This window comes from Stigmatopora nigra, chromosome 19, assembly GCF_051989575.1.
Source record: "Stigmatopora nigra isolate UIUO_SnigA chromosome 19, RoL_Snig_1.1, whole genome shotgun sequence".
In the NCBI taxonomy this organism is placed as follows: domain Eukaryota; kingdom Metazoa; phylum Chordata; class Actinopteri; order Syngnathiformes; family Syngnathidae; genus Stigmatopora; species Stigmatopora nigra.
The window spans coordinates 3287184-3307071 of NC_135526.1; the positions used below are offsets into that span (position 1 = coordinate 3287184).

Below are 19888 nucleotides of genomic sequence, written 5' to 3' on the forward strand. Positions count from 1 at the left end.
GTCACATTTTGTGTGATATGCTTGTGTTTCTCAGGAGATAATCTGACATCTGGCATGTAACCTGAAGATTATTCCAGCACATCTGCTGTTTAATCCAAAAAATAAAAAATAAAAAAGAACCAATAGGAGAAGACCCATACAAACGCATCAGAAAAGAATGGAAATTTCTCTTAGACGGCTTCCCCGGTGTGCCTTATTTTGATGGATTCCACCAAGTGAAATGCGCTTTCCATATTATACGATATGCCATTTTTACGCGGCTACGTCATTGTGAGCGTATGTGATGTGTCTTTGCCAATTTGTAGAATTTTAAAGTCTTTAGAAGGATTATGTTGGGCTGGGAATTAGTTTGACAGGGGTTTTGGACTTGGGACTTTTTATTTCAGTTGGGTCCAGTTGACATGATGGAGGTTTTGAAAGTGTCCTGCGGCAGTATTAGAGGAGGAAAAGAAGGCTATGGAAAGAGTTCCAGATGCTAATTGCACAGTACGACCAGCTTTTTGGATGGGGATGGACCGCCTGATTCTTACGCTTCCAGTTTTGCTGCTCTGCATGTGGCTCGCCAAGGCTCAGGTTTTGCGAATTGGTGAGCAACAACAATTTTTTTCTATTATGACAATGCATAATACTCCATAGTACTATTGGTTTTAGAAAAATATTTACTTTTGCATATCTACATGTAGCTTTATTATATCTGGCCCTTTTTTTTGCATTTGTATTTTATGCCAAAATAAAAATAAAAAACACCAATGAAAGCAATAGAGGTTAAATTTGATGAAACCATCCATCACATCAATGTTTACATTTTGCTTTTTTTGTGTGTCAAAAGTAGATGTTAAAATGAGGTCAACGAGACAATTCGAATACAGAATAAATGAATACAATAATAGATTACAATGCCAAGTTGCAGACACATTAACACCAATTAAAGGTATCATTCAATTATGAAATAGGGTGAAAATAACAACATGGCGTCTTTAACTCATTCACTACTATTGACATTGACGATGTCAAATCCATTTGAACTGTGACGACTAAGCATTGAATGATCACATTTAATATCTACCGGGCACTGTAAGGCGGCATCCTGGAGACACGTGAGCGTGAGCTGCTGAGTTTGGACGAGTTGGCATTCAAATTCGCCGTCAACAACATCAACAGGAACAAGACACTCATGCCCAACGTCACACTGACTTACGACATCCAGCGCATCAATCCCAAAGATGGCTTCGAGGCCTCGCGCAGAGGTAACAACAATAAGAAGGCCATTTTTAAAAATGGATATTCTTTCATGACTTTAGTCCTTCTTGTCATGTCCAGTGTGCGACCAGTTGTCTCTGGGCGTGGTGGCCGTATTTGGTCCATCTCACAGCTCTTCCGTGAGCGCCGTTCAGTCCATCTGCAACGCTCTGGAGGTTCCACACATCCAGACACGCTGGAAGCATCCATCCGTGGACAATCGGGATACTTTTTTCATTAACCTCTATCCTGAATACAGTGCCATTGCCAGGGCTGTGCTGGACGTGGTCACATTCTTCAAGTGGAAGAAGCTCACTGTTGTCTACGAGGATAGCACTAGTACTGCCCTTTCTTTAGACCAGTGTTTCCCAACCAGTGTACCCATACGTCGTATAAAACCAAGAGAGAAGTCTAAATATTAAGAGATTGAAATAGAAATATGAAATCGTAGATGGATTGTACTATAACAAGATTCAAATCGGAATATTATGAGATTCATGTCATTTAAAACGGAAGCTTTTTGGTGTTCCGGACTTCAATTAACAAATGATAAAAATTAAAAAAAACAGCACTTCTTGTAAAAAAGAGTCGAGATATTACGAGATTTAAGTAATTTTCCCGTTTTTACGGGACGTGAATTGGAAGTTGTTTGGGTTCAGGGGCAGTCAAAAATTAAAAAAAGGTTACAAATCGTTGTTATTTGAACATCAGTCGAACTAAAAGCTGTTCAGGGTCTGCAGACATCAACATTAACCACTTTAGAGAATTGTGAAAAAATAGATAATAGAGAATGACTTCATAATGTTAATATAGGCAACATAGTTTTAGTTTATTTTCAGCCAGTGGTGTGCCTTTTTTTCAATGCAAAAAGTGAAAAGGTTGGGAAACACTGCTGTAGACCTTCATCAAATATTTTCATCTCATGGCTTGTGTTTGTTGTGCAGGTCTAATGCGCATGCAGGAGTTGATCAAGGCTCCCGCCAAACTGAACCTGAAGATGAAAATCCGCCAACTGACGCCCGGCAACCAGGACGCCAGGCCGTTGCTTAAAGAACTGAAGCGGGACAAAGAGTTCTTCATCCTCTTTGACTGCTCCTACAGCATGGCCTCGGAACTACTCAAACAGGTCAGGTTAGAGCATCCCCCAACTGTTTTTTGACATGCGGCACACTTTTTGGAGTGCCTTTAATGTCTTTCATTTTGGATTTTATGATGTTTCATCTATGAAAAATAATGATCTATCTAAAGCTTGATTAGCACAGTTTACAGATCAATTATTTGTTTGTTTTTAAATATATATTATAAATATACTTTTTTTTTCCTTTCTGAAAAATGACAGCTTTCATCCATGGGAATGATGACAGAATACTACCATTTCTTCTTCACCACTTTGGTGAGTAGCTACATCAACTCACTGGTTGCCATTGACGAGAGACTTCCAATCTGTCTTTATCATGGTCACTGGCACTGAAAGCGTTAATTGTGGACTAATTGACATGAACACCCATGCAACTTCCCACTTAAGGACTTGTTTGCGTTGGACCTGGAACCGTACCGTTACAGCGGGGTCAACATGACGGGTTTCAGGCTGCTCAACGTCGACGACCCCCAGGTGGGCGCCACCCTGGACAAGTGGGCCGCGGAGAGGCTGCAGGGGCCCAAGCAGGACGGCGGCCTTATGGATGGCGTCATGACCGTAAGAAAACTGTGGTGGAAAAAGCACGCGCCCCGTCGTAAAACCTGTCGTCCGTGCCACAGACCGATGCGGCTCTGATGTACGACGCCGTCTTCCTGGTGTCTGTGGCGTCTCAGCGTGCTACTCAGATGACTGTCGGATCTCTGCAGTGTTACAGACACAAGCCCTGGCGATTCGGACCTCGGTACATGAATCTCTTTAAAGAGGTAATGTACATAAAAGTGAACTGATCACAATGGCAGTGAGTGAGTTAACTCCTACGTCTGTGTGGTCAGGCACGGTGGGACGGCTTGACGGGCCACATCGTCCTTAACAAAAGTGACGGCCTGCGGCGGGTGTTCGACTTGGACATCATCAGCCTTAAAGAGGACGGTAGTTCCAGGGTTAGTGCGTCCAGCTGCTCCCATCATGCATTGCAACATTCCAAATCGCGTCTTCTCCACGCAGGTACCCATGGAGGGTGGAAGCCGCCTCACCAAAAGGTGGATTAAGGTCTGTTTGCAAATATTATGTTTGTCTGTGTCTTGGGAAATGAACAGGAGTTGCAAAGTGTTTGCAAAATATGGCTGCCGTTGACGTTGATAAACTTAGAATCTATTTCTACTGCAGGCCTGGCAAAAAAAAATAAAATAACATCAATTCATTCATTGTCAGACATTTTATAGTGATAAACTTGCTAAATGGACACCAGAAGGATGATTGGACGCACCTGATTGGACATCTATCCTGAAAAAGTTATCCCTTCATAGGGCAAATGACAATTTGAAAAACTATACATCCTTCTTATTGTATTTTATTATTTCTTATGATCATGTACATGACAACTATTTCAAAGTACACTGTCAATTGACTATAATGTTATATTTATCGGGTAGTACTTGACACAAAATGGCCAACAAGCATTTATGGCCTCCCCGATGGGTTCACTTTTAACATATTCAATCATTTGGCTCTTTTCATCCATCTGCTCTGCAATTAAATGAGTTTATCACATGTGACGTCATTTGGAAGGGACGGCAGCGAGCGTTCATTCGCTGCCAAACTTCCAGTTCAAACGGATTAAACGTCTATCGGGCGAGTTAATATTCCAACATATGGTCAGATGGCGTTATAAATCATCAAGTGCGTAAGGTCAAGTGTGACGTGATGACATGCCAATGCTTGTTTAACGTACTCTGTGTTTATCACATCAGTGACTTTGCTCTTTAGCAGCTGAAAGGGGGGTTCGGTCGGGGTCCAGCTGTCACATGCCAGAGATCAACTCCGTGTTTATGCGTGTGAGTGGATTAGTCCACCAGCACATGCTCATTTGCAGTCTCGTGAGCCAAAGGCAAATCACCATGTTTTTTTAAGTATTTGTCTCGTTAAATGTGTCGGCGAGCCTGGTTGGACCCAAAAAAGATGACTATCCCACAAAGACGAAGAAACTAGATAAACAGGGTTGAATACAAAGTACACACACCTAATGACACAATAGGTGAAAAGCAAAAAAAGCCTAACCAAAACCCTAAATAACAAAAGCAGTATTAAACATTTAGGCTGCTGTTGACAGCCATAAACGGCAATTCAATTGACCACATGTTGAAAATGTGTTCAGGTCGCCACATGGAGCTCCATCAAAGGCATCCGCTTGAGTGAGAAGTCCTCATCGAATAACAACAACGTGACCGACTCGCTGGCCAATCGGACGCTGATTGTCACAACCATCCTAGTGAGGAACAAGACCGGGATGAAGGCGTACTTAAAGGGAGAGAAAACCATAACCCATTTATCCCCTTTACAGGAGAACCCGTACGTGATGCACAAGAAGTCCGACAAGGACCTGAGCGGGAATGACCGTTTCGAGGGTTACTGCCTGGACCTCCTGAAGGAGCTCTCCAATATCTTGGGCTTCACTTACGAGGTCCGCCTTGTGGCCGACGGCAAGTACGGCGCCCAGAATGACAAGGGCGAGTGGAACGGCATGGTACGGGAGCTCATAGACCATGTGAGTAGTACTTGGGCAATTTCTCTGCTGACCCAAAAAGTGCATTATTTCAATGGTGGCCGGTATTTAGATGACATCCGTTCGTAGGTGGCCGATCTGGCTGTGGCGCCGTTGACCATCACTTATGTGCGCGAGAAGGTCATTGACTTCTCCAAACCTTTCATGACGCTGGGTATCAGCATTTTGTACCGCAAGCCCAATGGCACCAACCCGGGAGTCTTCTCCTTCCTCAACCCGCTGTCGCCGGACATTTGGATGTATGTCCTGCTGGCCTGCACTGGCGTCAGCTGCGTGCTTTTTGTCATCGCCAGGTAATTGCGCGAAAGCACGTGACTTTGGACAAGTCTTCACTCATTCAGGGTTTATTCTTCTCATGTCAGGTTCACCCCTTACGAGTGGTACAATCCGCATCCATGCAACCCGTCCTCCACGTTGATCCAGAACAATTTCACGTTGCTCAACAGCTTCTGGTTTGGCGTGGGTGCGCTTATGCGACAAGGTAAACAGAGAAATGCAACATTAGAATTAGTGATAGCATTATGGTGTTGATTAAATAATAAAAATACTGTAGTAAACAACATTTTGTTGCAGGCTCAGAACTAATGCCCAAAGCTTTGTCCACCCGCATCGTTGGAGGCATTTGGTGGTTTTTCACCTTGATCATCATCTCGTCATACACGGCCAACTTGGCCGCGTTCCTCACGGTGGAGCGCATGGACGCACCCATCGACTCAGCCGACGACCTTGCCAAACAGACCCGTATCGAGTATGGGGCAGTGAGAGACGGCTCCACCATGACCTTCTTCAAGGTGCGTGAAGAGTTAGCTTCATCCCCTCACACACATCTACAAACACGCCATGTTAATGCATTGCAGAAATCCAAGATCTCCACCTACGAGAAAATGTGGACCTTCATGAGTAGCAGGAAGAACACAGCGCTAGTCAAGAACAATCGGGAAGGCATCACGCGCGTCCTCACCACCGACTACGCCATGCTGATGGAGTCCACCAGCATTGAGTACATCAGCCAGAGGAACTGCAACCTCACGCAGATCGGCGGACTCATCGACTCCAAAGGATACGGAGTAGGAACGCCCATAGGTTAGAAAAGACCCACCCAAAACCCACTTTTTAATGGAGCAAAATTGGATTTCATTCCATGCCATGACTGTATTTATCCAGGTTCTCCATATAGGGACAAAGTGACCATCGCCATCCTTCAACTGCAGGAGGAGGGCAAGCTGCACATGATGAAGGAGAAATGGTGGCGAGGGAATGGCTGCCCGGAGGAAGACAACAAGGAGGCCAATGCATTGGGAGTGGAGAACATCGGTGGTATTTTCATTGTGCTCGCCGCCGGATTGGTCCTTTCCGTCTTCGTGGCCATCGGAGAGTTTATATACAAAGCTCGCCGCAACGCCGACATCGAGGAGGTAAGCCTGGCGGTCCGACATGATGGGAAATGTCTTGACTGACTGAGTCTTTTTCTGTCTTTGTTTTTGTGCCCGCTAGGCCTTCTGTTTTTTTTACGGGGTGCAGTCTCGCCAGTTTCAGCGACGTGGCTCCAATTCTTCCTCGGGTACGTCCTTGTCCAATGATCTGGAGAGCGGCAGGCTCCTCGGCGATGATGAGTAAAGTTTGTCTTATGTGAGAGAATATGTTCTCACCTTTTAATAATGTCGATACTGTACCGATAACACATTGTATAAAAAAATATATATACTAAATGAATGCGCAATAATGTCTTTGTTTATTTCAGTATGTCTATTTGGGCTTTGATGGACAAAATGGCCACTCTGTACATACCGTGTCGCCTTAGGCTTAGCTCATTCTGGCACTGATCTACTACAAAAAGTATTTTTTTTAAACCATTTTTATATCTTTTTTCTGTCAAATACGTTGTCTATTTCCCTTTATTTTACATCTGCATGATTTGAATTAGAATGATAGGTAAATATACTATTGCACAGAATGTAATACAAATGGTTTATTTGAATTGATTTGTTTAAATGTTTCATTTATTGCATCTCTCATTCTTCATACATATACATACATTAATATACATATACACATACATACATATACACATATACAAACATATACACATATATATACATATACATACATACACATACATACACACATATACATACATATACATATGTATATATGTATATAAATGTACATATATATACATATATTCATACATATAGATATACATATGTGAATATCTGTGTGTGTGTGTGTATTCATGAAATACAGGTTGGTATTCATCCCGGAGGACTCTTTTAATCTCTCCACGTAATGACTTTTTTTTTGTACGGCATGCAGATTAATTCAGGGATTGAGCGTAATATCAGGGCCTCTAATCTCCCCTGCAGCACCATTGTAGCGGGCGGAGTCCTCCATTAAATCCCCGAGCAGCTCTATTTATTTTTTACCCCACTCGCCCACCCGTCAGGATCTAATCCATCATGAATGAGGGCAAGGATTACGCCACTGACCTTGGCATTCAACATGCTCAAATGTGGCACGATGACCTCACCTGAACGACACGCTGTCTATTTCGGACCCTGCGATGAGACGTGTTAAAAAGCTTTCCGTGTTGCACTCGTCTGGTGAGGCGTTGGTGTTGTGAAAAGGAATTACATTTATTTCCTCTGCCAAGGATCTTTTCTTACAGACACCAATTATGTAAATACAGCAATAAAACACAACTGCAGTATAAAACACACAAGTAGCAGCATTAAGAAATGAACTAAAATATTGTAATTCTTTTAAATGAAAAATTCAGTAGTACCTGTATTACTAAATTAATTGTTTCCAGAAATTTTCCTAAGTAGAAGACACATCATTGGCATAAATTGTTCCATAATCTTTAATACTGCCCACTATGATAAAATTAGACCAATTTGTATAAAATAGTAATGCAAATGTATGTATGTATGCAAACACAGCAGATATATATGTAAATTATATTTATTAAGCCATTAAAAGGACACCACAACAATGAACCAAACAAACATCCAATAATTTTCTGGCTGGCTTGGTGTCATCTGGCCACGTGATGCTCTTCGTGGGAGCAAGGGCGGAAGGGTGATTAGCTGTGGTGACCCTTTACGGAACACGCCGAATGTGTCGTGTATACATAGTAGTAGCGCTTTGAAGTGGCACATAGCACCACCCGTAGGCATGGAGTAGCACCATCATAAATGTGATGCAATTTTGAACTGAATATCATGACATAGTTTGCATAATGAAGCAGCCCAAAGTGGCCCCATGATATTAATGACACACATCTTGATGTCTTGTCATCACTTTCGGCTATTTTAACGTGCGTGTTTTGCGGTCAAGTCATGTCGTGTCATGAGACACTTTATTGTGAAAGGAGAGGTTGGGGGGCGGAGGGCCCATTGGTAATCCTTTTTGTGCAGATTCCATGTGGATGGGAGTGCATCTAGACGAGACCCTGAAGAGAACAGAGTGAGGGGGGAAAGGGGAAGGAGGGGGTGGTGGTGGTGGGGGGTCGCAGTGGGGGGGCACGCCACAAAGCAGCCCGAAATCTTAGGAAACACATTGGACTGGACCTACCTGATTATACTTGTGGGTTTCCTTTGGGTGGGGGCGGGGGTCCGCTTCAGGTGAGCACTTTGCTTTGTTAGGAATGCATGCAAGTGATGTCATCTTTGATTGACAGGTGTCAATGGAAGCAAATGTTTCATTTGTGAGGCGACGAATGCATTATTGAAACTAGTCCATCTTTAATTATTTCTGTGTTAATACTAACAGGCCAAACTACTCAGTCAAACTACCAGTTAAATTTGTTATTCTATCAGACACTACACTAACTGGCACAGTTAATAAACTGACTAGTCATTGGGGATATTTGTTAGTCTGTTACTTAATTGGTTGGTTGTTCAATCAACAGTGATCACAATGCTTTAACATTGACAGAGATTGACTACAAGTCATCAATAAATTTCACTGAACTGCATTAGGATGATGCATGCCTAGTCAGATACTACTTAGAACATCACCCGGCAACGGAAAGCCTGAATTGGTGGCCAGCCAATGGCAGTATTTCTATCAGTTTCTTTGTCATTAAATGAAATCAGTTTGCCAAATAGTCAATACAACAGCCAATATATCTGCAAATGTGTACATGTGCTGTTCTGTATCTCATTCATTGTGGCCCGACACAGGGTTAAATGATCACGTCAAGCCAAAGAGTGTCTCCCGATTCACCCGAAGTGCGGATCTCCTTCAGCCTCGGCGACTCATCAGGTAAACGCCCGCCAGCTTGCACGCAGCTGCAGTGCAATTTAGCTGACAAAATGCTGAGAACAACTTCTTTCAAGCTGCGTTTGATCATTTAAGTCAACCCAAAGCCCGTCTGCGTCTTCAGCATGTCTGGAAAACACGCCGCGCATTCTGACCACCAAAATGGAGCCCACGTTCACTCCAGCCATCTGCGTTGCGACAGGTGTCCCGCCCCCACCCGCCACGCTCACACTCGGTCGGGTTGGTGGTGCTGGTGGTGGTGTTGTTGCATCCCACATTGCGGCCCAAGTGTTCTTGTTGTTGTTCCGCACACCCGCGTGGCTGATTTTAGAAGGTTGCGTCACGTTGCCTCTGGGGATTGTCATGGCGTGTTCAGCATGACTTCACGTACTCACCGCCTGTTCGATTCCCTTCGTGCGGCTGCAAACACCGGACACCTCATTAGGCAGAAGCCTACTCAGTGAGATGTTTGTGGCTCGCAAAAGGGAGGCGCTGTAGCGTTACATTGATACTAGTATCAATACTGATAGATAGGGTATAAAATTAGGATTGCAGGGGTGCTGAAACCTATCCCAGCTAACTAGTTTGGAACCATTCATGCACACACTCTTACCTAAGGGCAATTTACAGTGTTCAACCAGCCTACCCTCCATGTTTTTGTGATGTGGGAGGAAACTGGAGTACCTGGGGAAAATATCCATTACTTCTGCTGTGAATTTAAATGACTTTATCACTAGTGGACATCTTAACCATGCCTGTCTTGTTATTCATGTCCCCGTCTTGGAGGCCTCGGACAGATACACTCAAACTAAACACATGCTCAGGACACCCCATCACACATGACAGGAATTGAAAAAAAGTGAGCTTGCACGTGAGCTACTACTTTGAATGAATAGACCAGTACACACAAAGTACTTAATACTTTATGTGCAGGAAACTCAACAAAGTATGGGACAATGTATGGGACTTAAGGGCAAAGACATCGAGTGCACCTTTACTGACGTTCATTTTTTATATTCCTTTCATATCTGGGGTGCCGTAAAAATGTAATCTGACTCCATGTGTGTGTTTTTTTTTTTTTACTTGTTGGGAAGACACACAAGATGGTGACGACTACTCTCAGACTTTCCCAGATCTTGAACAGCGACTTCAGGTATGGCATGCAATATTTTCCATTGACTTTTTATTATTCTAACTTTTTAAAAAATGATTTTATTTTTAGCCTGTGCTGCCACTCTTGTCCTTGAAGGATAGTGTGCACGTGTACAAGGAACACTGCAGGATGGCAGGAGAATTCTGCCAAGTCAAACACGACATCGCCGCCCTGGAGGAACGCAAGTGAGTTTTAAATAATCGCTAGCAATTTGTTGCAACATATTACCAGACTGCCTGAAAAAGATGTGTCCCAATTTCAGATGTATTTTATGACTTGGCCACTAGATGACGGACATTAAATGTTTTTTCCATGTGTATTTCCACAACATTGGTGCACAAAATAGACGCTGTTGAAATTAACAGCTATCAATCAGTCAGACGTAAACAACAGCTCAGCCAAACAATCCGCTCTCATCTTTTAATAGACACTTTATTTACGTCGTCTGCAACCCGACACGACGCGAGCAGCAACGCGCTCAAGCGCGTGCACGCACACACACACACATTCAGAAACAATGTCCGTTTCTATATATACTAATCCATGAGTCACAGGCCGCCTCACCCGCAGAGTGTGAATCACAGCTTCGGATGGGAATTTAGCTGGTCCGACTTGTTGGGCATCTTCGCCCCTGCTGTCGGAGCGTCGAAAATTTACCATCGAACTGTCAGCTTTTTGTAGGCAAACCTTGCTCGTCCTGTTTGTTAACATTGTTTAGCTGCTCTCTTTCACTTGGACTCATTCACTGTCATTGACAGTCCAAATTTCAAATGGCATAGCTGGCATGGTTGGATCATTTTTCACTGTCGTTGAACAAAATCAAAAGGATTGGTCATCTATCACAGTCAATGAGGATAACGGACCATGGTGATGAGCACATGGTCAAATATGGCTGGTCATTTTTCATATTTCTTAATAAAAGGTCCATAGTACAAATTCAAAAATGTAAACACTTGACATTGTAGAGCTCAGTTTTGGATTTGGTGCCTAAAGGTCAATGCAAAGGTATCAATGAACAGAGTGATTGTGAGCTCAAACTGATGGGACACCTATCATGGACAGTGACTTAAGCAAGACATGGTTAATTTCACGGCTGTCTACAGGTGTAAGCTGCTAGCCGAGCTAGTGGAGGACCAGAAAGCGTCGACGGAGATCTCCCGCTTGGAGGACGAATTTCGCCGTCTGTCGGAGGAAAACCGCACGCTGGTGACGAAGCATGGCGAGCGGTCGCAGCAACTGCAGCGACTACGCCGACCCGATTCATCATGACTGGAAACTAACATATTTTGTTTGGTTTGAAAACCCTCACACAAAACAGATGTTATCCTTTTCGTATTTCTACGACGATGGCGACAATCTTTGTGGGAGTTTAACATGCGCCGAGGTTGTCTGAGGTGCTGACATGTGGTCCAATGTGGAGTTTTGAGTTTGCTACCCGGTACATTAAAAAACAACGTTTGATTCAGGCCCAGGTTATGTGCGACATGAGTACATTGCACTTGACAAACTGTGTTTTTTTTTTTTAACTAAGTCGTAATGGGCAGCCTCTCATTTGGGAGTTTTCTTACACAAGAAGAAAGACATCACGATTGGTCGCCCAGTGAAGTGATTGGAAGCATTGATGTATGCAAGCCCAAACACACAAGAGCAATCTCTGAATAAAGACAACTTTATTCCAACATGTGCATGCTTATAGTCTTTTTTTTCACTGGAAAGAGGAAGTTGATTTCAAACAGTCACCTGATTGGTCACTGGGGTGCACACCACACGCACTTCTGCTTTTGGCAACACAATGAAATGTTTCATATCATGTGTATTGTTCAGTTCTTTAGGTACACATACACGTTCTTTAGGTACACATTTGGCACGTAATTCAAATTCCAAGATTTGGCTGGGTAGCATTTGGATGTTATATTTAGTTTACAGCCAATGCATAATACAAAATTAAACAAGAAATAACATTAAAAGTAGTCAAGCATAAAAATTTACCCCGCAAACTATTGATTCCATCATTAAACAATGACATATTTTAAAAAAATAACCAATTGGGATATAAATTATTAAGATGTCAAATTTAAACAGAAAGCAAGTGTTGTCGAACGGTAGGGAGGGCGGTGATGTGTTCGACGGGAAAACGCTTGCTCATCTTTTATCAGCATGAGTCAGCGCTGTCGCAACATACACACACAAGCACACACGCACACACACACACGCACACACACACGCGCAAGCGCGTGCGCTCACCCCTGCACACTTTGACAGATGCGTGTGTGACGCTCGCTCAAAGCTTGTTTCCAAGTCGTCCAAACCACCAAAGAACTCCGACGAGGCTTCGCACAGGTAAACTTTTCGTACGATTTTCATCATTTGGCACCATTCTGAAAGTTTTCGTGACGTCAAATGTCGTTTTACCTAGATGCCCTCGTACACTTACGCGTGTGCGGCGCACCCGGAGCGCGTGCTTGAGCGCCTGGACGAACTCCGCCTGCGTGGCCTGCTATGTGACGTCACCGTACAGGTAGACGGTTACCGTTTCCCCGCCCACCGCGCCGTGCTTGCCTCTTGCAGCGACTACTTCGCCGTAAGAGTCCACCGTCATGACGATGATGTCATACTACCACCTGAGGTGAGAGCTGCTTGACGGTGACGTCAACAATGTCCACAGTGCGCTCACTGAGCCTTTTCATTAGGTACCCCTTCAAAATATATATATACATTTGCATCGGGGATTGTAGTGGGCTTACCTCATGAAAGCCATATATTTATATGTCGATATAACTTTACTCAGTGTCACTGAGTATAGTAGACGTCTAATCGTGTGTCTCCAGAAAACTTCAAATCAAATCAATCAATCAATCAATTTTCCAAAATCTAAAATTCAATACAAACCTTTACATTTCTTCATCACTATAAGATGATCAATCTATCTAAATATTGCAAAAGTATCAATACAGTTATTTATTTGCTCACAGGTCAACAGAAATTAATTTTCGTGCATTACATTTTCTCTCACTACTTTTGACAGTATATAAATTCATTCATTATTATGAACCACTCGTCCTCACAAAGGTCACAAGGGGGTGCTGGACCCTATCCCAGCTGACTTTGGGCACGAGAGTCCCTGAATCAGTGGCCAGCAAATCACAGGGCCCGAGGAGACAAATGACAACCAACCATGCTCACACTCATGCCAAATTTAGAGTGTCCAACCAACCTACCATGCAAACAAAACTTATAAAAGTATTAAACTACATTTTCCTGTCTCCAAGGTAACCGCAGGTGGGTTCGAGCCCCTTCTCACGTTTGCCTACACGTCTGAGCTGCGCTTTGGTAAACATGACATCCTGGAAATCCGCCAAGCAGCCTCTTCGCTGGGCTTCCGAGACCTAGACCATGGCTGTTTCGACTTCTTGCTCCCTAAATTCAGCTCGGACCTGCCATTGTTGCCATCACAGAGGAAGAAATGCTGTATAAAGAAAGAAAAGAGTCAAAAAGTGGAAGTGGATGGCAAATCTGTATCGAGGGAAGCAGTTTCACCTGGCTTTCTGGAAGGGAATGATGGCAAGAGGACTACATTCTTGTCCGGACCTTTTGGGGTTGCAGGAGGGCCCAAATATCGCAAATTTCAGCTGGCTTGTGAAAAAGAGACACCCCAGAAAAATCCTGAATGTCAGGAGACCTTTGGAGAAGAAAAACAGACAGCGGGTATCAAGTTTAACGTTGGTCCCGATCTGGACACTGAAATTGTCAGGCGTGGAGATGCAACTGATCCTCCACTAACTGTCAACAGCGATTTTGACAGCATAGACAAATGTTCCAGATCGGAATCAGGCTTCCTAAAAAAGGACACATTCTCAGATGACGAAGAACAACCACGGAGAAGGATCTCGGATGTTCCCAAGTTAGTACGAGTTACTAAGCAAAAAGATGAAGGTCACAAAGACAGTGAACCAGGGATAAGATTAATTGAAGGTGCCACTCAGAATGCGGAAGTTTCCAGAAACCAGTGCAGAGCGAGTAATGCCAGATTTGATACAAGCTCCTCTTATCAAAAACTTCTCACTAAAGATGAAACAATCTTTTCTGGTGATCCAGAGCAAGTTCCAGATATCATTTGGAAACATCAAGTTTTGGATTCACCCAAAGATTCGAGACTTGGCAACAGTTTTGAGTCTCACCAAAACTTGAAGAAAGAAGGAACAGGAATGGCATTGTTTGTTGATCCCGATCTTGATGCAGGTTCCACTTGGGATATCAACACCCCTGGAACATCATCGGGATTCAACAGCACTGATGTGTGTTCTTGGTCCAATTCAGGCATGTTTGATGAAGATACCTCAGCAAAAGATGACAAACACAGACCCTGGAAAAACCTCTCCTGCCCTACAAAGAAAGTTGAAGGTCTCGGAGGACTATCTGAGGAAGGAGCATGTTTTAGAGGGAATGACATAAGAGACAACCTAGTTACCTATTCGGGTTCTGACGTCGCCCAGTTCCACGAGAACATCACAGAACGAGAAGTAGTGCCCGCAACACGGTTCTCTACTCTTCCCGATGTCTCTCTGAAAAGTGAACCAGCTCAGCCGGGCCCTTCTCATCAGAACCGGGTTTCTATTGACCTCAATAGCCCATTCCTGACTCGGAATCAGGACCCAGAACAGGGCACCCCCCTCTGGAAGGGAGGCACATTATCCGAAAGTGAAGGAGCATCCCAGTCGGGCTTTTCGTCTTTCAACTCGGGTGAGGATGGCGACTCGGAGACTGACGGTGACAGGGATTGGTGCCCTCGAGAACGTGCCAGACAGGTGAGGCTTGGACCTATCTATCCGTGGACTTGCTGCTGGAAAACGTAATAGACTTAAAATTGCGGGGAGCCACAGATTTCTGGGAAACTCATTTCAGCATGTTTGAATGGGGTCGTTATGGTGACTGGGTAATTATTGACTTGAAAGTGTGTGTATGTGTGCAGTGCTCAAAGTCCAACGTGGGTTTATTGACTCACTAACTGAACCTGAAATTGACAGTAATAGACATCAACTGGTATTGTGTAATTATGTTTCACTGCCATTGACGGCAATAGATGTCTGCTCCAATGTTAACAAGCAGGCTGGAAACGTCAATCAAAATTGAATTGGACGTCTATTGTCATCAATGGCAGTCAAAGGCTGAATTAAAACGAGATCTTTGCAGGTGGATCTTCCCTTCTCTGTGGATTTCGTGATCCGTATGAACCGTGTAGACCTCCAGAATATGTTGGGTCAACACACACTGACGCGGCAGCAGCTAGACTTGATCCACGATGTCCGCCGGCGTGGCAAGAATAGATTGGCAGCGCAGCGTTGTCGCAAGAGGAAACTGGAGTGCATCGCAAACCTGCAAGAGGAAATCGATAAGTTGGTGAGAGCCGGACCGAGCACGTTTTGTTGGACACGGCTTACAGAAGCGTGTTGTGTCGTCAGAAGTGCGAGCGTGAGAAGCTGCTGGAGGAGCAGAATCACCTTCGTCATCTGAAGACCAGCACACGTCTTGGCGTCATGGCGCTTAAACGCCGTGTCTACTACACTGAGGGCCAAGAACTCCATCCAAGATGTCCGCTGGTATCGTACATGGATGCTCTACCCTTGATGGACAATTCCTCAGGGGCTGATGAGACACAAGAATGGTCGCAGGACATGTAGAGGCAACAGATTTTAACCTTTTCTTTTTAAAATACATTTATTTCTCATCTTGTTTTTATATATTGAACTTCTTCTGCCAAATTGAAGATGACCTGCAGGGATATTTGTACTAGGCAATATTTGGATATGTTAAAGTAGGATTTAACTTTTTGTGTGATTTTCAAGGGGAAAAAAAAGAAGCCCAAACATGTTAAACAAGTCTTTTTTTGTGTTTAAACCCACAGTCGTTCATTCAACCCTCTCAGTTTAAATGAGTTGGAATTATAGTGTCATCAATAGCATTGAAAGATGAGGGTAGCAAATATTATTCAGTCCTCCAAGTTTAAATAAATTGGACGTCAATTATTGGCAGTGGATAGTGCCATGCCTGCCCATGATGGTTAAAAAAACACAAAAGAACGAAAGGAATAATAATTTGGTCACCATAATAAATAATTTGAATGTAAAATTATTGTCAGTGTAACCAATGAGTGACTTTATCAAGTATAATTTAAAATACAATATCTAATGCCATTGACAGTAAAATGCAGCATTAGTACATCAAGTGTTACATTGGCTCTCTCTAGTGGTACAGGAAAGATAGTTTTCCAATAAAATGGTTCAAATGGTAAAAAATAGGTTCCGGAATTTCAATTTAAGAACAAAAATTTGATTTTGTATAGTTCATCTTTCTATAGATTTTCATTAAAAAACATTTGCATTTCTTCTTTAAAATGGGTTTCTCTGCATTGAGGTCACAATGTATAAAAAGTTCATCTTTTTGGTGAAATAGGAACTCCACACAAACACCTGATACATGTCGTTGTGTGTTTTTGTTTGTTTGTTTGTGTGTATTTTCATGCTATAAAAGGTGAATGCTCCACATAGAGCAGCACTCCAATTATTACAGTTCTGTCAGTAGACAAAATGAGGCAAATAAGTTAACAAAAAAAAAGTGGTGTGCAAAATCAAGCCTTCACGGTCTTCACTTCAAGCATCCCGAGCATCCATTGGACTCATGTCGTTGTGGGTCTAATCGCGGTGTCACGGTGTCGGAAGCAGCCATTCGCCTCTGGAAGGCGTGTTCTTTTGCCATGATTTGCTTCACCAGAAAGTTTGCCGCTTCGTCGATGTTCACGTTGTCCTGCGATAGCCAGTTTCAAATTTTAAATAATAACATACATGATAGTCAAAATATTGAAAATCATTTTTTTTTGCTTTAAAAAAAAACATTTCAATTTATATTGGAAGATTAACATATGAAAAGGTATTCGTAACCTGAACATTTCATATGTAGAAGACGAATTCGTAAGTAGAGGTACACGAATAAATATTATAATAATCATAAAAAAAATGATTTGAAACCTTGGCTGAGGTCTCAAAGATGCCAGCGAATCCGTGTTCCCTGCAGAATTGCTCTATCTTGAGTGTGCCGTTGGCGAGCGTTCGTCCTTGCTCGCACTTGTTGGCCAGTAGAATGGTGGTGACTCCACGGCCATCGCCCGACGTCAATTTGGAGTCCAAGTCCTCTTTCCACCTGAGCACGGCCTCGAAGGTGCTCGGACGCGTCACGTCGAAGACGATCATGGCACCTGTGGCCTCGCGGTAGTATACCCGCGTCATGTTGCCGAAACGCTCCTGGCCTGTCGGAAAGGATATTCAGGCAGCAAATCAGGTCATTTTCCTTATGTTTTTGTTTACTTAAAACAACATTTTCAATTCATATTTAAAAAAAAATACACAAATTAATTCTTTATTGTAAATATTAGAATAATGAACGAAAAGGAGGGGAAAATCAATTAGTAAAAGTCTGAAATAAATCAATATTACCTTCAAAATTCAAAATGATATCTAGGAATCGTCTTGTAAAAATGGAAAATGTTAAGAAAATGCAAAGAAAATGCTTCCCTTCCATTCACAACATGCAATGGACACCATTGTTGTAATACTGCTGAGACTTTAAGATGTGGCCAGCACATTCCTGCACTGCACACAAGCCACGTTTGTTGACACTAAGTGACTATTTGGACAAATCTGTGAGAGCAGTTTCTAGCTGTCTTCGGGAATTTTCCCATCTGCCACACAAACAACCAAGCGGCTGAATCACCGACTGTTGTGCGACAGGATGTGTGGCCTGCACTTCCTCTTTTTTTGTACCAAAAATAAATGTCAGTACCCCATCAGACTGTTTGCTGTATGTGCCTGTACTATATTTGTACTATAAATAATAAACATCTTATACATTGCGTACAATGGTAAAAGTGGGAAAAAATGCTATTCATTGTTGACCTTTTTGACAAAAGAACTACTTCATTCTTCAGGATTTAAAACATTTTATCTTGATAGTAACGCTTGACTTTATCGCTTCACTGTACAAATTAGAATTTAAAAAAAATGGGATAGGCTCCAGCTCCCCTGCAACATAGGCGGATTGGACACTAGATATGAGTGCGAAAGATTGTTTGTCTTCTTGTGCTCTGCAATTGGCTGGCCACCAATTCATAATTATTTTCAAAAGGGGGTCTGAAGTGGCAACTTTTGATTACTCTCGCAATGTGTCTTGAAGGGGTTGTTGTCAAAATACACAACTGTGTTTTGAGTGTACCTCATTGTGCGAAATGGAGCAGGTCACCTGATGACATGTGCCCAATGCAGACGTCACGCTCCACCCAAGCAAGACAAAGAGTACATTGGATGTGTGTAATATCAATTGTTTCACTTGCATGGACACGTCACTTTCTTTTCCACTCACAACAACGTTAACAAGCCTCACATGAGCGGAACTGTCTCATGCTATATTACCAATGGTCAACTTGGGGAAAAAAAGGCCATTTTTGTTCCAGTGACCTTACCAATGTTTATCTCATTTTCTTAATCATTCATTTTCTGAATCGCTTATCCTCACAGCGGTTGTGGCGGGTGCTGGAGCCTATCCCAGCTATCCCTGTGGGACACCCTGAACTGATGGTCAGCCAATTGTTGGAGTACCCGGAGAAAACCCACACAAGGAGGGAACTGCATCTAGAAATATGTATTGTTCTATTTTTAAGTCGATAAAAAGTGTTTGAAGAAAATAACAGTCATTCTATTGAATTGTGAATTGAATTCTTAGTATTATTTGTCCTACAGTTATATTCTCTCAGAATCAAAATGAAAATAAAAAGAAACATTAGAGGAAGTCAAGAACCACTGTACTTCTTTAACCGGAATTAATCAGACTAGCAGAGTCATTTTAAAGTCATATTAACCCTTTCTAAGGTCGGTGACTATTACTTTTAAGGCAATTTTAAATATCTTAGCATCATAACGTCCTATCCACATTCTTTTGGAAATTAAAACTCAGGTGGAACTTATAGGAATCATTTGAAAATAATACCCCCCACGTCAAAACGCCCACATGATTGGAAATCTAAGAAAATACATCTCATAATAAAGTTTGAAAATGTCAGCATCACTTTTGTGTGTTCTCACCGGCGATATCCCACAGCTGCAGGCGCACCGTTTCGTCTGCATCCCATCTCAGCACCTTGAGCGCAAAGTCGACGCCGATGGTAGCCCGGTAGTTGTGCGAGAAGGTCTGGTGCACGTAGCGTCGGATGATGGAAGTCTTGCCCACTCCCAAATCGCCGATCACCAGCACCTTGTACAGGTGCTCCTTACCAAGGCCTGCCATGCTCTGTGGCGGCCGTCTTCTCTCTCTCTCTCTCTCTCTCTCTCTCTGAGCGGACTGGCGCAGTCGCTCGGACTGGGACTCCGGACGTCCTGCCCCCGCCTCCTCGACATCATCATCATCTTCTTCCAACATCTGCTATTAAGACAAAAATCTAATCTTAAAGCCAACTTTTGTAGTTAACCCTCCAAATAAAAGCCTAATT

The 19888-nt window shown here is 43.0% G+C and overlaps 4 protein-coding genes across 6 annotated transcripts; 3 read left to right on the plus strand and 1 right to left on the minus strand.

Annotated features, from left to right (window-relative positions):
- The first annotated feature begins 150 nt into the window (after positions 1-150).
- Positions 151-6918, plus strand: LOC144212563 (glutamate receptor ionotropic, kainate 1-like). Its single transcript, XM_077740546.1, has 17 exons — positions 151-586; positions 1080-1247; positions 1321-1578; positions 2184-2365; positions 2579-2632; positions 2765-2935; positions 2998-3141; positions 3211-3318; positions 3383-3427; positions 4533-4646; positions 4719-4922; positions 5010-5233; positions 5303-5421; positions 5514-5731; positions 5798-6023; positions 6105-6355; positions 6435-6918. The coding sequence occupies exons 1-17, from the start codon at positions 457-459 to the stop codon at positions 6555-6557; spliced, it is 2739 nt and encodes a 912-aa protein (XP_077596672.1). The 5' UTR covers positions 151-456; the 3' UTR covers positions 6558-6918.
- A 1516-nt stretch (positions 6919-8434) lies between these two features.
- On the plus strand, positions 8435-12035 carry map3k7cl (map3k7 C-terminal like). Its single transcript, XM_077740301.1, has 5 exons — positions 8435-8563; positions 9125-9206; positions 10298-10356; positions 10426-10541; positions 11460-12035. The coding sequence occupies exons 2-5, from the start codon at positions 9131-9133 to the stop codon at positions 11623-11625; spliced, it is 417 nt and encodes a 138-aa protein (XP_077596427.1). The 5' UTR covers positions 8435-8563; positions 9125-9130; the 3' UTR covers positions 11626-12035.
- A 497-nt stretch (positions 12036-12532) lies between these two features.
- Positions 12533-16766, plus strand: LOC144212435 (transcription regulator protein BACH2-like). Of its 3 annotated transcripts, none has more exons than XM_077740296.1 (5): positions 12533-12696; positions 12773-12982; positions 13626-15161; positions 15547-15753; positions 15816-16766. In XM_077740296.1, the coding sequence occupies exons 2-5, from the start codon at positions 12773-12775 to the stop codon at positions 16032-16034; spliced, it is 2172 nt and encodes a 723-aa protein (XP_077596422.1). In that variant the 5' UTR covers positions 12533-12696; the 3' UTR covers positions 16035-16766. The 3 variants fall into 3 exon arrangements, with proteins under 3 accessions (XP_077596422.1, XP_077596424.1, XP_077596423.1); XM_077740298.1 differs by having other exon boundaries at positions 15819-16766; XM_077740297.1 differs by lacking the exon at positions 12533-12696 and having other exon boundaries at positions 12736-12982.
- Positions 16767-16861: 95 nt separating this feature from the next.
- On the minus strand, positions 16862-19702 carry LOC144212436 (ras-related protein Rab-38-like). The gene is made up of 3 exons (XM_077740299.1): positions 19485-19702; positions 17379-17656; positions 16862-17157 (listed from the first exon to the last, which is right to left on the minus strand). The coding sequence occupies exons 1-3, from the start codon at positions 19684-19686 to the stop codon at positions 16999-17001; spliced, it is 639 nt and encodes a 212-aa protein (XP_077596425.1). The 5' UTR covers positions 19687-19702; the 3' UTR covers positions 16862-16998.
- Between the last annotated feature and the right edge of the window lie 186 nt (positions 19703-19888).

What these genes read in the sequence shown, in the direction of transcription:
- LOC144212563 (XM_077740546.1), top strand. Translation starts at nt 457, where the DNA reads ATGGAAAGAGTTCCAGATGCTAATTGCACAGTACGACCAGCTTTTTGG. An exon ending in ATTTCTTCTTCACCACTTTG is followed by an intron (nt 2,633 to 2,764) that starts GTGAGTAGCTAC and finishes TTCCCACTTAAG; the next exon opens with GACTTGTTTGCGTTGGACCT. An exon ending in CCACCATGACCTTCTTCAAG is followed by an intron (nt 5,732 to 5,797) that starts GTGCGTGAAGAG and finishes AATGCATTGCAG; the next exon opens with AAATCCAAGATCTCCACCTA.
- map3k7cl (XM_077740301.1), top strand. Translation starts at nt 9,131, where the DNA reads ATGATCACGTCAAGCCAAAGAGTGTCTCCCGATTCACCCGAAGTGCGG. An exon ending in ATCTTGAACAGCGACTTCAG is followed by an intron (nt 10,357 to 10,425) that starts GTATGGCATGCA and finishes TTTTATTTTTAG; the next exon opens with CCTGTGCTGCCACTCTTGTC. An exon ending in GCCGCCCTGGAGGAACGCAA is followed by an intron (nt 10,542 to 11,459) that starts GTGAGTTTTAAA and finishes GGCTGTCTACAG; the next exon opens with GTGTAAGCTGCTAGCCGAGC.
- LOC144212435 (XM_077740296.1), top strand. Translation starts at nt 12,773, where the DNA reads ATGCCCTCGTACACTTACGCGTGTGCGGCGCACCCGGAGCGCGTGCTT. An exon ending in CTCGAGAACGTGCCAGACAG is followed by an intron (nt 15,162 to 15,546) that starts GTGAGGCTTGGA and finishes AGATCTTTGCAG; the next exon opens with GTGGATCTTCCCTTCTCTGT. An exon ending in AAGAGGAAATCGATAAGTTG is followed by an intron (nt 15,754 to 15,815) that starts GTGAGAGCCGGA and finishes TTGTGTCGTCAG; the next exon opens with AAGTGCGAGCGTGAGAAGCT.
- LOC144212436 (XM_077740299.1), bottom strand. Translation starts at nt 19,686, where the DNA reads ATGGCAGGCCTTGGTAAGGAGCACCTGTACAAGGTGCTGGTGATCGGC. An exon ending in GCAGCTGTGGGATATCGCCG is followed by an intron (nt 17,657 to 19,484) that starts GTGAGAACACAC and finishes CCTTTCCGACAG; the next exon opens with GCCAGGAGCGTTTCGGCAAC. An exon ending in TCTTTGAGACCTCAGCCAAG is followed by an intron (nt 17,158 to 17,378) that starts GTTTCAAATCAT and finishes TGGCTATCGCAG; the next exon opens with GACAACGTGAACATCGACGA.